This window comes from Balaenoptera physalus, assembly GCF_965194825.1.
Source record: "Balaenoptera physalus genome assembly, chromosome: 7".
Lineage (NCBI taxonomy): Eukaryota > Metazoa > Chordata > Mammalia > Artiodactyla > Balaenopteridae > Balaenoptera > Balaenoptera physalus.
Window position 1 is genome coordinate 90,785,839 of NC_138886.1, and position 14,725 is coordinate 90,800,563.

Below are 14,725 nucleotides of genomic sequence, written 5' to 3' on the forward strand. Positions count from 1 at the left end.
ATACCATATTTTCTTTATCCATTCATCCAACAATGGACACTTGGGTTGCTTCCACCTTTTGGTTACTGTGAATGATGCTGCTAATAAACATGGGTGTACAAGTATTTTGTATCCCTGCTCTTTTTAAAAATAAAAAATAGTTGTGATCTCTTTTTGAAGATCACAACTTTTTGAAGGGAGGTTTTGAAATGAAACTTATTTTGAAAATACACATATCTTCTGCATTAGCTTAAGGACTAAAAACTTATTTCAGTTGAAAGTCACCCAAAGGAGAACCCAAAGATCAATGGTATTGTTCGCTTTAAAGAAACACAAAAGACATAAAAGTATCCATTGCAAATTTATTATGCATTAGGAAGCTTAACTTAAAAACCAACAGCATAGTAAAAAGATATGTTATCTTTGTTCACAGCAGAACAGGTTTCAAAATATATTTTCTTTTAAATGTATTCAGTCAGTACACAATCCTTTATAAAAGTTGTATATATTTTTTTCTGTCAATACCTTCATTACATTTATAAATACAAGATTTATATAGCACCCCATCAAAAAAAATTTAAAACTCCTTATGAATATCTACATATATTTCATACCTATAAAACTTTCAAAGGAGTGCTATGTTAAAGATGGGCCCTAGTTAATGGTCCACTTACTGGTGCAGGAAAATACATATAATCTGTAAAGTTTTCTTTGTCCATAAAACATCTCAAAAAATTAGCAAGACACTTATTGTGAAACTGAGCTTCTTAAACCATCATATTTTAGAAAGGAATTTGCTGTGCATATTCCCATGAGATTCAAATGGCAGAAAGATAGGTGAAAATAAAGACTGACTGAAAACAAATGCTTACATAGAGCAGTTAAGGCAGGTGTGTGATGAATGAGAAACACTGGAAAGTAAGACACAGGAGATGTGGGTGGGAGCAAATATAGTAAGAATGCATTACGTGAGTCTAAACTTGGATATAAACTCCACTGGTATCCAGTTACTAACTCTCATTCTCACTTAGGAATGTTTACATTGTTGAAAACTTTCTTACAAGCACCCTCCAATTTCTATGTTGCCACCAGAATGGCTGCTGTATGTTTTTCTTCTGTAAAATCACCTTGGACCTAACCAAAACATTAGGTCCAGGAATCTGAATTGCTAGTTCTTCATGATTTAAAGTTATTAAAAAATTTTCCTTCATCTGGTAAAGGTTATCACTAATCAATATTATTACTGCCCAGAGGTGTATATGCTGAATTTCATTCTAGCCAAGAATAGGAAGTACAGAGAAGGAAAGGAGAGTAAGACTAGTTATTTGCTTGACCTTTGAACAAAGGCAATAGATCCCTGATACTGAGTGACCCTTGGAGCGGCCACTCATAAACACCTATGGGCTAAACGGGCACAGTTCAGAGAAACAGGAGGGAAGAAAATATGGGATTCTTTATCTCAAATTTTGCCAGAGAAGGCAGTTGTACTATAATCCTGCACCTTCTACCGAAAAGGACATGGTCACTCTTACTCTGGAGTTATTAAAGGAAAGTCATCCTTTCTACCAGAGATGACTTTTTCTGAGTTTCAAAGTGTGGACTCCAGATAACTTTGAGAGTTGCATATTATTTGCAGAAAAGTATTTCAAACCTTAACTTGTTCTAACATATAAACAGAAAGAAAAAGAATGGTAGAAAAGGAACAGGAGGAGGAAGGGGAGGGAGATGAGGGATGGAGGTGGTTACTTCTCAAACTCGGCCCTGAGGGATGCCACTAGTATCTCCCCTCCAGCACCATGAAGTCTCCAGTGTGGTGTGGCTCCCCCATGGCTCTCAGAGATGGAGTCTACAGAATTCTCGTTTCTGCAGAGTTTATAGCTCAGTGCACTGATTCCCAGGCTCCTCGAAGGAAGAGAGCTCCCAGATGCTGCTGTCCTGCAGTAGTGGCTCAATGTCTTCATCACTGCCTCGTTCTGGAGTGTTGGTCAGGCTGCCGCTGATGCTGTTGCTATGTTTTTGAATTCCACTGCCTTTACTGTATTCAGGGATGAATAAGGCAACCAGAAAAGACATAAGAACTATACATGCCCCAAATAAAAACGGTGGGCCTGGGATGACAGCTCCCTGATGGGTGTGGGAAACAAATGAAGATGAAGAATTTGGTTAGTCTTTCAAATCAAAATTAGTCCTGGACGACCCCAAAAAAGCACACCACTGAAAAGTGAGTTACTTTCTCATAAGCAAATGTTCATTAAGTGTCATAGCAAATTCTAACAAAGCCTGGTGTCTGGAATATGATGGAGGGCAACTAATCACTGCTTTGTGCACCACTTTCCAACAGCTTAACCAAACATGTAAACAACAGTTGTTTATCTCTAATCCTGCCCTGTGACCTGAGATTATGCACTATGTACATGAACAGTAATTCCAATTTTGTATAGAAATCTATATTAAATATAGCTTGGAAGGAGGGAAGTAATAGCAAATAAATAGTAGAAAAAGCACTCTAGCTCAAATTCTAGCTGGAATTTTAGGTCATTTCATCTTTTATTTGGCCTGAGCTTCACCAGAGGACAGTATTCTGATCAGAGTAATTATATAGGTGAAAACAGAATCTGAAGAAAGTTCAGACAAATCTTTTACATAAGATATTAAATCACTGAAATGATCCCTCCCTAGTCGCAGGAAGCAATGAACATAGCACTTACTACTGTCAAATACAATAGTATTATAAAAATAAGAACACTTTCCAAATTTAAGGTCAGAAGATTTTGCTATAATCAGACACAATTGCTATTGTAAACCTAGACTTATTACCAAATTACCTGCAGGGCAGCATTGTTAGAATTCAATTCCAGTTCCAACTCAGTCAGTTCCACGTGGAACATGTAGAATATGAAGCCATACAGGGCTGGCCCCAGGCCATTACACAGTCCTCTTATTCCAGTTATGATACCCTGGGCAACTCCTAAATCAGAAAAAAGAGAAGGGAGCCAGTATTCTCAGATAAGCATCTCAAGATTGGAGACTTAACAGTACTTTCTTACTAATATGAAATACTGCTTCTGCTGGACTGAGTAGTCTGGGCTGTGGAAAGTAGATTTTAGGGACTTTACCCATCATATTTTCATTCATTGCACTAATGTTTCCTTGGTTTTCTATGTCCTTTTAATGCTATCCTCACTCCCTGTCCTAAGATCTATAGGATATGAAATGACAGTGATGTTTCTAAAATCCTTTTGAGGCTGAATTCCCTAACAGCAGAGCTTCCTATAATCAGGGAATAATAAAAAGTTTTAATATTCTCCATTTATAGGCAATTTACACTTTTCTGTGGATTGAGATTTTCCTTTTCTACTCACTTAATGGTGTTTTTACAATAAAAATCTGCCCTTTGCCTCTTGTATCCCCCCTGCCCATGTGTGAGTCCAGAGGTCCTGATGCTGTGTGCTCCCAGCACCTTCAGACAGATTCTGTTCCTCACAGCAACCTCCATACTCCAGGTCCATCTCCCTGTACACCTCTACTGAAAAATCCCACAAGTGCTAATTTCTAGATATCTCTGGTATCTAATGTGGCAGGTAAAAAATTAGCTTGAACCATGAGATGAATGTTTCTGTAAATCAAAAATGGTCAAATATAATTCAACCTAATACAGTGTGTTCTAATAAGTTTATATGCTGACATTCAGAAACATCTGTATTAATACATGTAAGCATAAAAAAGGCCAAAGAAAATTCATGCCCTGAGAGATAGGATAGTGTCTCTTAGATGCTGAGGCAATGCCCATCCTTCACAGATAGCTCATGCCTTTACTTCAAGCACAACACCTCCCTAAGGATGCAGTCAGCTAAGTTAACATAACCAGGGTAACACACAGAATTTGTGGTCTTCAAATGATACTGCTATATTTAAAATAGATAACCAACAAGGACCTACTGTAAAAAAAAAAAAAAAAAAAAAAAAAAAAAGATTAAAAAAAAATAAAAGTAGATATGAATAAGATGGCAAATTTCTGATGTGGAAAAATAGGTGCAATGAATAAACTATCTTTTCCAATCTAGTTTTTTATTGACACTTTAAAAATATCTCTAAGGCATTAAAATTTTTTTCTTCTAAAATTCACTACTTCCTGACTACAGTCAGGTAAGTCATTAAGTGATGGAGAAAGAAAAGGATTAATTGTGGCAGTAGGAACTGCCTGATAGGGAAGCCAGAGGCACAGAAGGATGAAGTAAGAGTCTAGACAGAGTGCTACTCTACATAGTCATCTTAATTTTGTCTCTCACTCTGCATCCAATTATCAAGAACTACTCAGATTTATTTTTCTTTATCCACTCAAAGAATCATTTCCTAAACTGAGTAATAGACTCTGAGTGATTCCAAATTAAAGAAATTTCAGTGATTAAATAAAGAACTCATTGTTTTACTAACTAGTCTGTTAAAATATGATTAAAGTCTAGTAAATTCTAAATTCTAACGGTGACAAATAAAAGAGGAGTCAAAACTGAAAAGAGAAAATGGATAGTTGTCTTAGTATTCTGACCTGCTGAGTCCAGATTTCAAAAATATGATAAAAGATCAAAGTAGGAAGGAAAACAGAATTTTCCTATTTGCCAAAGTAAATAGGTATGATTGTTGAGCAGGGACCACATGGCTGTAACCTCTTGCTCTGTTGATGTGAAGACAGGCTCAGAGTTGCTCATGCTTATGGCAGGTACGTCTCTGTTGAAGGAGGAAAACAGTGACCTCACCTTGCTGATCTGACTCTGCATTCCGAGAGACGAGGGCACTGACTGCTGGAAATGTGATGCTGGACATGGCGGCCACGGTCCCTGCTGCCCACATCATCCTGCAATGACAGGACAGGCTGCGGTCAGGGAGCAGGCCAGCCCCAACGAGCTTGCTGTTCAGAGTACAAACAATGGCAAAAGCACAAAATGCTTTCTGTTTTCTTCTGTTAAGTTGCATTTATTTTTTTCCTCTTTAAAAATGGATTTTTTTTTTTTTTTTAACCTAGAAGGTTATGCATCTGTTAATACTGATCACTTCACGGGCTGGGAAAGTTTCATTTATTTTACCTCTGTCAAATCTGTTCTTCCTGGTTTCCCTATTACCATATTTAGATGCAAGCTCAATGAAATGCAAAAGGATTTCTTGTTTCTATAAGTACCACATTTTCCCTACCAATTTTCCACTTTTTTCTTTGTACTTCTCAAAGGCTCACCTCCATACTGTCTTTGAGCTGCTCAGTTTTCTACCCCTCAATAAAGTGTTGTGTGCCACCGACAGAAAAAGTTGGTGGCACACAACACTTCAGAGACCTGAAGTTCAGGATGATATCCTGCAGACTTCCAAGTGTGCTTCCTTTAGACCTTTGTTTTTTTCTCAATGAAAGGGACCTACATGTGTGTCAGTATTAGGCATTGAGTGTGAGCAAAGTGAGGCCCCAACTGGGCTTAAAACCTGCTTGGCCAGACTCTCTTGGGGACGACATGCACGTCCTTACTTAAAAGGAAAAACCCTTTAGGTCAACAGAATCTTTCTAAGGTACCATGAGTTTGACTGAATCAGCTACTGAACCAAAGTTCATGGGACTGAAATTAAGATTTCCAAGAACAAGAAGAATCAACCACTGACCACCTAAAGCATTTCGAGTTCTTCTAAATTGTGTCATCCATTTATGACTGCAAAATGGGGACCAACTCAAATATCTAAAACAGAGATAGGAACTGTAGTATTTGGTAGCCAGGCACATAGGGAAACTTGCCACACAACAAAATAGCACTCAAAATTCTTTTTATTTCTTTTTATTCCACAGGGCTTAATTTGACCTTCCTTCCTCTTAATGGGAATCTAATACACTATGAGTAATAACTGATCAGGATACACAAGATTCTGGAGGAGATCTCAGTGTTCATCTAACTCATATGCTTTATATTATAAAGGTTATGTCACTGTCCAAAGTCACTCAGCTAATGATAGTAGTAAATCCCACCATAATCAGTCATTTTTCCTTGTCTTCTTGTTTTGTTTTTGCCTATAATGTGTTGTCTCCAAAAATTGACAAATGTGTTTAAAAATTAGGCATAAAACTTTTTTTCGGAGGGTCAGAGGAAGTAACAACTCACTGAAAGCCTGCTGAGGTGAAGGCAATCTATCCAAATAATCCTAAATTACCAGCTCTACCCTTCCCCAAATTAAGTCTAAACAGTTTTTGAAATGTTGAATACACTATGCCAATAAAATAACTCCTGCTTCCTTCAGATCACACTCAACGAATTCGAGCTCCTCTAAAAGATACATCTGTCTATTTGTTCATGAGAATCCATGGGAGAGGCTTACCATGCCTGAGATCCAAAACCGTACCAGGCTAACTGGAACATCTGAAAACCCAAACCAAGGAGAACGGTGTTCTTATTCCCTAATGATCTCATCAAGATGGTAAGAAAGACCGTCTGCAAAGCAAAGGGGATAATCCTGAGTAATCATATGAACACAAGCACAAGATTTGATGCAAGTTCTGTGAGGAAGCACATTAATGGTGACCAAGAATCTCAAAATGGCAGACCACCTGACCTAAGACCTTGGAGGCCGTGCAGTACTGATGTAGCTCTAAAGGGGTGAAACTTCGGGGCCTTCCCAGACTAACCTGAGCTCAGGGCCTTCGGCCTCCTCCCCAGAAACCTGTTTATCTGGTGCTTATCACTTCCCAAAAGGTCATCACAGCTGTTCAACAGTTACTGTGATTGAGAAGAAAATGCGTCGGCCTCTTTGGAGAAATGCCAATAATTTAACCACCAGTGAATAGCAAACCCCTGATGAACATTTACAGAGTATGTGGGATTTTGGTGGGGGTTAACAGTTTCACAAAGTTGGACTGATACAAATGTGATTTTAACAAATATATACTCTGCTAAAAAATTAGGTGAGATAGCCTGAAAAGGCATAGGATAAAAGATGAATCTGGGCTAATCGACTAACCAGAGTTAATATAAAAAACAAGCCAAAATCAAATTTACAAGCAAATTTACATTTGCTGATACAGTTAAAAAAAATAAAAGGCCCTTGGTTTGATGCATTCTTATGAGCCTTGTCAATTCTAATATTTGGGCAAAGCAGTTTTGCAGCCTTCTCATTTCTGTTTTAGAGAGTTATCACAGAAGAGTGATCCACCTGGCCTACCATGCTTTAAAGCAGCATATAGCTGTTCCAGGGAAATAGCCTCGTAACAGTCCCATATGATATAGTGAACGCATCTAAGCATATCAATGAATTAATTTAAAAGCACATATGCCCTGCCTTTTGTGGTCCTATAATAGATGAGGAAACATTTAATAAATACTCTTTACTCATTACATATATCCTAATGTACTGACTTACCACATTTCTTCAGTCCTGGGGACAGCAAGGATTGTAATAGTTACAAAATTTCATTTCTGCTTTTCACCTTTATTACTTTTCAATATTAAAATAATATTGAAACATTTTCTGGTTAATTTTGCAATACTGGAGATACTGGAGTTAGATTGTGGTTGGTGGTTGTAAAAGCAAATTTTTATTTGCTGAATTGATCCATTAGAGGTAACAACATGTACTCTACAAAGTATTGAAAAGTTGTGTTAAATGCCTCCTAAATCATAACCTTAAGATTCTATTAAAAATGGAATAAACTCTATGGTCTGTATCCATGTCAGTTTACTGGGTTTGATATTATACCATAGGGCACAAGATGTTACCATGGCAGAGGCGGAGGGGAACTGAGGTAGCGGTGCAGGAGATCTCCATGAATATTTCTTTGCAGCTTCCTATGAATCTACAGTTACTTCAGATTAAAAACATTAAAAAAAAAAAAAAGGATGGGTAAAATAACACTCACCTGAGCCACAATAGACAGAATTCCTACCATAGCTATGAATGCTGCAATTTTAACAGATCCAAAACCTATGACCTGTGGAAATGAAAACACTTTGTAATACAGATATTATAAAAATAAGGAATGTTATGTTCCATTAAAGCCATAGAATAAAATAGTTGAGGAAAGTTCATAAAACCTTGACAATGGCAAATTAGGCAGTGCTCAAAGTTGAACCTATTTAACCAATAATTTATATCTAAATCTGTCATAAGAAATAATTATAAGCAGCACAACTTAATTTAACAAATATTAAATATAATATTTTCTATTGTAGGCCTACCTATTTTTTTCATATCCATCCCCATCTGCAACCCACCAAGAGACAAATATAACATTATCAAGCGTTAGAGAGAACATGAAGAAAATGATTCGATTTTTGATGCTGCCAACACAGAGTATGCTCACTGGCAAAGTCAGTGGCTCTCAACTTTGGCTGCACATTAAAATCATGTGGGCAACCGAGAAGGGGAGAAGAGAAGAAGGGAGAGGGGAGAAATGAGATGCTGGAATCCACTTGAGACCAATTGAATCAGACTCTCTGGGCCCAGACACAGGTATGCTTTAAAAAGCTTCCACGGTGATTCTAATTCTAAAGAGCAGCCAAAGTTAGCTGGTAATGATTTCTAAGCCTCTTAATCTTAACAGCAGCTCTGAAATGCCTACTAAAACTTTAAACTTTTAAATATCAAGTTTTTATTTGCCCTATCTATTGAAACTTTATAAAATTCAGAAAAAAACTTTAGAAGTTATTGTATACAATCTTCACATTTCATAAATGACCGTCTTGCTTCAAGTTACACAACTAGCTAATAAAAAGAGTTAGAGCTAGAACCTCTGGTTCCCAAACCAGTGCTGCTGACACTAACAATATCCTATTACTCTCTAATCAAATGCAATTTTAAAAAATTGGAATCTATTTCTCAGTCTAATTTGTAAATATATATATATATTTTTAATTGAAGTATTGTTGATTTACAATGCGTCAGTTTCTGCTGTACAGCAAAGTGACTCAGTTATACATAATACACATTCTCTTTTATATTCTTTTCCATTACGGTTTATCCTAGGACACTGAATATATAGTTCCTTGTGCTATACAGTAGGACCCTGTTGTCCATCCATTCTATATGTAATAGTTTGCATCTACTAACCCCAAACTCCCAGTCCACCCCTCCCCACACCCCCTGTAAATATATTTTTTAAAACAGCTTTATTGAGACAGAATTAAAATACCATACAATTCACCCATTACAAGTGTACAATTCAATGGTTTTAGTTTTATATTCACAGAGTTGGGAAATTATCACCATGATCAATTTTAAAAGCTCTCATCACTCCTCAAAGAAACATGGTACCCCATTAGGATTCCCATTCCTCCAGCCTACTCTACCACCCAGCCAATAATGTTGATCCATTTCATCAGTTAATAGGCATATGGGTAGTTTCTACTTTTTGCCTACTATGAATAATAATTTGTGTAACAGTTTTTGTATAGGTATGTGTTTTCAATTCTCTTGGCTATATATACCTAGAAATAGATTTGCTGGTAACTCTATGTTGAACACTTTGAGAAGGAGACATGTTTTTTCACTTTCTTCCTTGGACGTTCCCATTTTTCCTACATTATTTTCTACATTAAATGCAAATTTAATGTAATTTAATGTATGCATATATAATTTTCTACATTAACCACACTATCTCACCACTCTTCCCTCTAAATCTCCAGCATCCACCCACCATAATGAGCAAAACAAAAATAAAACTGCTTGAAAAAAAGTTTTACTTAAACGTGCCACCATATAAAATATTGTAGTCTCATACTCTCAGGAAAACTATGAGAATGGAGAATTTAACAAATTTTATTTAAAAATATCTCTAAAAATAGAGGAATTTAGGAGGAGGACTTCCAGTGAAATCAGTAAAAGACCAAGACAGGACTGCAGTGGAAGGCAACTCAGGTCTTAGCAATCCCAGAGACCTAAAACAACAGTTGGAAAAGGGAACTTTTTTTTTTAATTGCCGTAAGTCAATTGCCTTTTGGGGAGGACAAAGTAAAGTGTAATTTTTTAAAGAGAAAAATCAGAAGGGAGAAAAGATTATTTTGGTTATTGTTTGTGAGCCACCTTGAAGTCAGTCTACAGTGGTGTTGAGCTATGGCCTACTATAGATAGCTAAGCAAGCTGGCTGTGATCAGACCCAGGGGGTCAGGGCACTTCTGAAATAAACTTTACCTCTCTTTGAAATTTAATGGGTATTATTAAAGATTTAATAAATTCTGTTTCTACTAATTCTCTTTCTGTATAACTCTCAAAGAAATTTTTTCCACAGTAAACATTTTATTGTATTTTAAAAATTATTGCACTAAAGGTTTCCTGACTACTAATTATATGTCAGCACCTACATTTATAACTAGAAGCAAGTTAACACATTTTTTTTCTCTACAGTGTTTTCCCACAAAATACCTCTAGCCAGATCCCAATCTCTGATTTTCCTCATTTTCAAAAGCTACTAGGCACTCACTACTCACCTGCCTGAGATAAAGGAAAAAACTTGAATACTGTCCAGCCTCAGGAAGGTATGAAAGAAAAACGGTGATGCAGATTAGTAAGACAGTAGAATCTTTTCCAACTTTCTTCAGTGACTAGGAATAAGCAGAAATAGAAACATATAAAAAGCAAATAGATACTGATGTCACTGATATTCTGGGATATTGGCTGCACTGTTTTGATCTATTAAGGTGGATAACAAAAGATGAATGGATTATATATAAAAGGAATTGAGCCTTAACATTAACTCTATCACCATCTCTTAAAGGAGGTTAGAAGTCCTAATTTCAGAGGTATGTTTCAAATATTATAGCTTTCTCTCTCTCTTTTTTTTAAAAAAAAATTTGCTCATCTTTGTTAACAATACTGGTTCACATCCTGAAACAGACCCTGAACATGCTATGAACAGACCCTGAAAAAACATTGCTCCAGAACCTTTTAAGAAAATCTCATCTCTCTCTTTCATTCATAATACAACTCCTTTAAAGCCATAAACAGCACAGTGTTTTAATTACACATAAATTTACTCTATACTTTAAAATGTTAGTATTAAATTTGCCTTTAAAATTGGTAGACAAATAAATATGCTCCAGCCATGCGGTCAGTGACGACAAGATTCTCTGACCAGTAACAACTTTTTGAATGTTACAACCTAGTCCAAAAATCCTATACTCCTCTCTACACAGGATGTTTGAGTAGACCAAAAGGTGCACCAAAAGTTGTCTACAGAGTGTAGAGTTCTGCAGTGCATTCTAAGTCATCATAACTGTAACCTTCATATAATTAAAAGCAAAAGTAGCTAATGTCTATTGGGACCTTGCTATATACCAGACACTAGACTGGTTAATTTATATACATTCACTGCAATCCTCATAACAGCCCTGAAAAGTAAGCCACAATAGTTCCACTACATAGAGGAATTTCTCTGTGTAGCTTGACCAGTACATGACAAGGTGGGAGGTCTGACTGCCTCCACTCCTGGTTTCCTTCTCTCCACACCTATTTCTTGATATCTGACATTACAGCACAAACAGAATGAGCAGGGTCCCCAGGTCATACAATGAGGGAGATTTTTAGAAAAGAACTTCTCATGAGTTAGTTTTCTTACATGTATTTTTCCTAAAAGGTAAACTTAAGGGAAAAAAGCAAATATCAAATCTCTGGTTATGTTTTTCCGCACATATTTTCTTCAAGAACAATTTCAAACCAGAGAAGGTGGGGAGAGAAGATTCTTCTTCTCAGTACTTTTTCTAGTTGTTAATGGGATTCCCCCATGACAAAAGAGAAAACAAAGACTCCATTCAATCCGCAAAAGACAAGTTCAACGTGGGTGTATATTAACAACTTAGATAATAACTGCTTTAGTCGGTCCAAATGCATTTAACCTTTTTGAATTTAAGTGAATCGGAACAACCACTTCAAATGTCCACCTTCATTTATTTTGTTAAAAGAAAGATGAAAACAACTATGCAAAAAGAAAAAACCCTTCCTTCCCAAGTCTTCATCAGGGATAAACTGGACATTTCTTGTCTCTTCCCATAGGATAACCACATGCTTGACTTAAGAAGTAGCAATTCTATATATTCCTTGGTGTACAGTCTACCTCAGTCCCTTACTTGCAAATACATTTTTTCTATTTTTACTGGAGAAAAAAAATAGATCAACAACTGCTAGGATGCTTGAGACTGCAGGAATGTTCTTTTATTTGCATGGCTTAGAAAGATATTTAGGAAAGTAAATGTTTTCATGTTTTTATTTACCGCAAAAGGGTCTGCTTGTTTCCAAGAAATCTGAGCTCCCCAGGAAAGAGGTCTCATTTTCTCTGGCAAAGATTCTGGAACAGCCAATAAGATGAAGCAGATGTCCAGAAGAGCCACCACTGTGGCCACCAGCACAACAAGGCTGTCTCCATAACTGGCGGACAGGTATGCTCCAATGGCTGGGCTGCTGACCAGACTGGCTGCAAATGTGGCTGAGACCTATGGAAAAAGCACACTCTCACCCAGGGTCCCATCTGCTGCAGGTGCACACCTATATTCCTGTTCTCATCCAGGTTCCCACAGGTACATACCTAAAGCCATCCTTCCCTGGCTTAAAAAAGACAAAAGGATTGTGTTGCACACAACTTTTAAGAATGAAAAAGAATGAAAGTAATTTTGTTTTAAGGACTTGTTCACAAGCTATTAACTAATTGGAGTTATTCTAGAAAGCTACAAGAATGCAAAATAATGATTTGTTAGAAATAAAAATTGTAAAACCTCCCCCATAAATAAAATATACATGTTTTAATCTTCTTTATTTGGGGAATGGGGATGTAGAGAGAAAGGTATGAAAAAAATTTCTGCAGGGTTGATGATAAAATCTACAAATTATTCAGAGACTAGGCTTGATTTCATCTTCCAAAAACATGTACTGTTTCACCATTTCATTAGCACTGAGAGGGGAAAAATCTCTGGTAATCTTAGAAAAAGCTATAACAACAACAAAAAATCCAAAAAGATTTGTTGAGGGAGACGCCAAAGCTTTTTAAATGGAGAAATCCCCAGGCTAGGGACTTTTGTCATGCTGTCACCCCCAACCTCCACCTAATACCAGAGACCACTGAGTCAACTGATCACCCTTGCAACTTGAATCCATGTGAAGCTTCTTCACACTGCTTTCATATAAGCACGTAGAAGGCTCCCTTTATTTTGAAATGTAATCTGAATGTTCAGAAGCTTAAACGGGGAGTCTCCAAATTATAACCAGACTGAGTGTCAAAAGCTCATTTATAATAAGTTGGTTATTTAAACTTCTAATGGATTTTAATAGAAACTACAGAAATCATTATCTATGATTGAAATTATGACTCCTGGGTAGGCAATAACACTTTTTCTTCATCCATCACCCCCTAACTGAATGTGAAAATACAACGTATTGGAAATTAGTATTATACTAAAAATATTATAAAAGCCAAAAGTAAAAAAATTTCTGGGGAAAAAAAGGGGGTATAGGGAATTCTAATTTGGGGAACAGGAATTCCCTGGTTCAATATTTATTGAGCATCTACTATGTGCCAGATAAATAAGAAGACAGAGCTCCTGCCCTTCAGGTTTTTTTCATTTTATTTAAGAAGATCAAGGCAATCATGTAACTTTATATTATAAATTGCAATGACATGCAAACAGCTATGGGAGCACTGCTGCAGCATCCTCACATGCTACGGAAGCACTGCTGCAGGGTCCTCAGGTGCTAATACTAACAACATCATACCTGCACAAAATGGGTCATTCATTCATTTATTCGTAACAGTTTCCCACTACTTAATCCTTGTCAAATTACTGTATGTAAATTGAGAAGATATTCTACAACTCAATGTACAAATAAAGAAACAATATATGTCTTAAGTTCACACAGATGAGCAAGAACTGGAAGCCATCTTCCAATTTCTCAAGTTAATCTTTCTCACTAAAATGCACAGTCAGACTTAGACCTAAATTTCAGCTAAAACTGCTTCTATAATTCCCCAGCATTCCAAGTGTAAAGAATCTAAAGATCATGGAGTATACAGAAGAAAACACTCAATCATTTATTTCATTATTTGTCAGACATTTCTAATTCTACTATCATAATTCTATTCTAGCCAATTGGACATTTTCTAAGATAAAGATTGTTCAATAACTCAAGATTTGGTCATTAAGAACAATGGAATTAAATTATTATCTATATAACAATAATTTAATATGTAAGAATACACGATACATCAGTTTTGAATAGAAAATGACTGCCTTCTACTAAGCTCCCCCACAAATTTGAAGGGGATACAGTAACTACTTCAGATATAAACAAGGGGGATAAAGAATGATTGATTATGAGATTAATGCTCATTATCAATAAATGATGCACTCCAAACCATGGTAAACTTTTAAATTCATCTTTCCCATCCATGTGATGTATCCTGCAACACTGCTCTAAGGGAGAAGTGCTCTATTTTCTGGTATTTCCATAATTCAAACATTTGTACATTGCCATGGAGAAACTACCAAAGGCAGAAATCTTAATGAGAATCTTTAAGTCTTGCAAAACACGAAGAAGACACGAGCATTATTATTTACAAGTCTATGTATCAGAAAACCCGAAAGCTTCATAACTTGACTTAGATGGTACCGCAGGGCAAATGCTCTCAGACACAGAGGGGCAGGCCTACCCCCTCCTGCTAACACAGCCCAATTTGGTTAGGTCCTACAGTGCTCAGGATTTCCTCCTCCCATCTCTCCGTCTACTAATGCCCACCTATAATACC

At 36.5% G+C, this 14,725-nt stretch overlaps 1 protein-coding gene across 5 annotated transcripts in view; it reads right to left on the reverse strand.

Moving 5' to 3' along the window:
- Window positions 1-321: 321 nt before the first annotated feature.
- Window positions 322-14,725, reverse strand: part of MFSD14B (major facilitator superfamily domain containing 14B) — a 166,647-nt gene continuing 152,243 nt past the window's right edge. For all 5 annotated transcript variants that reach the window (XM_082469758.1, XM_082469755.1, XM_082469757.1 and 2 more), the window contains 7 exons: window positions 12,204-12,422; window positions 10,425-10,538; window positions 7,859-7,930; window positions 6,325-6,437; window positions 4,734-4,831; window positions 2,805-2,947; window positions 322-2,103 (listed from right to left, as the gene is read on the reverse strand). In XM_082469758.1, the coding sequence (XP_082325884.1) occupies window positions 1,852-2,103; window positions 2,805-2,947; window positions 4,734-4,831; window positions 6,325-6,437; window positions 7,859-7,930; window positions 10,425-10,538; window positions 12,204-12,422 (1,011 nt within the window). In that variant the 3' untranslated portion in view covers window positions 322-1,851. The remainder of the gene's footprint in view (window positions 2,104-2,804; window positions 2,948-4,733; window positions 4,832-6,324; window positions 6,438-7,858; window positions 7,931-10,424; window positions 10,539-12,203; window positions 12,423-14,725) is intronic.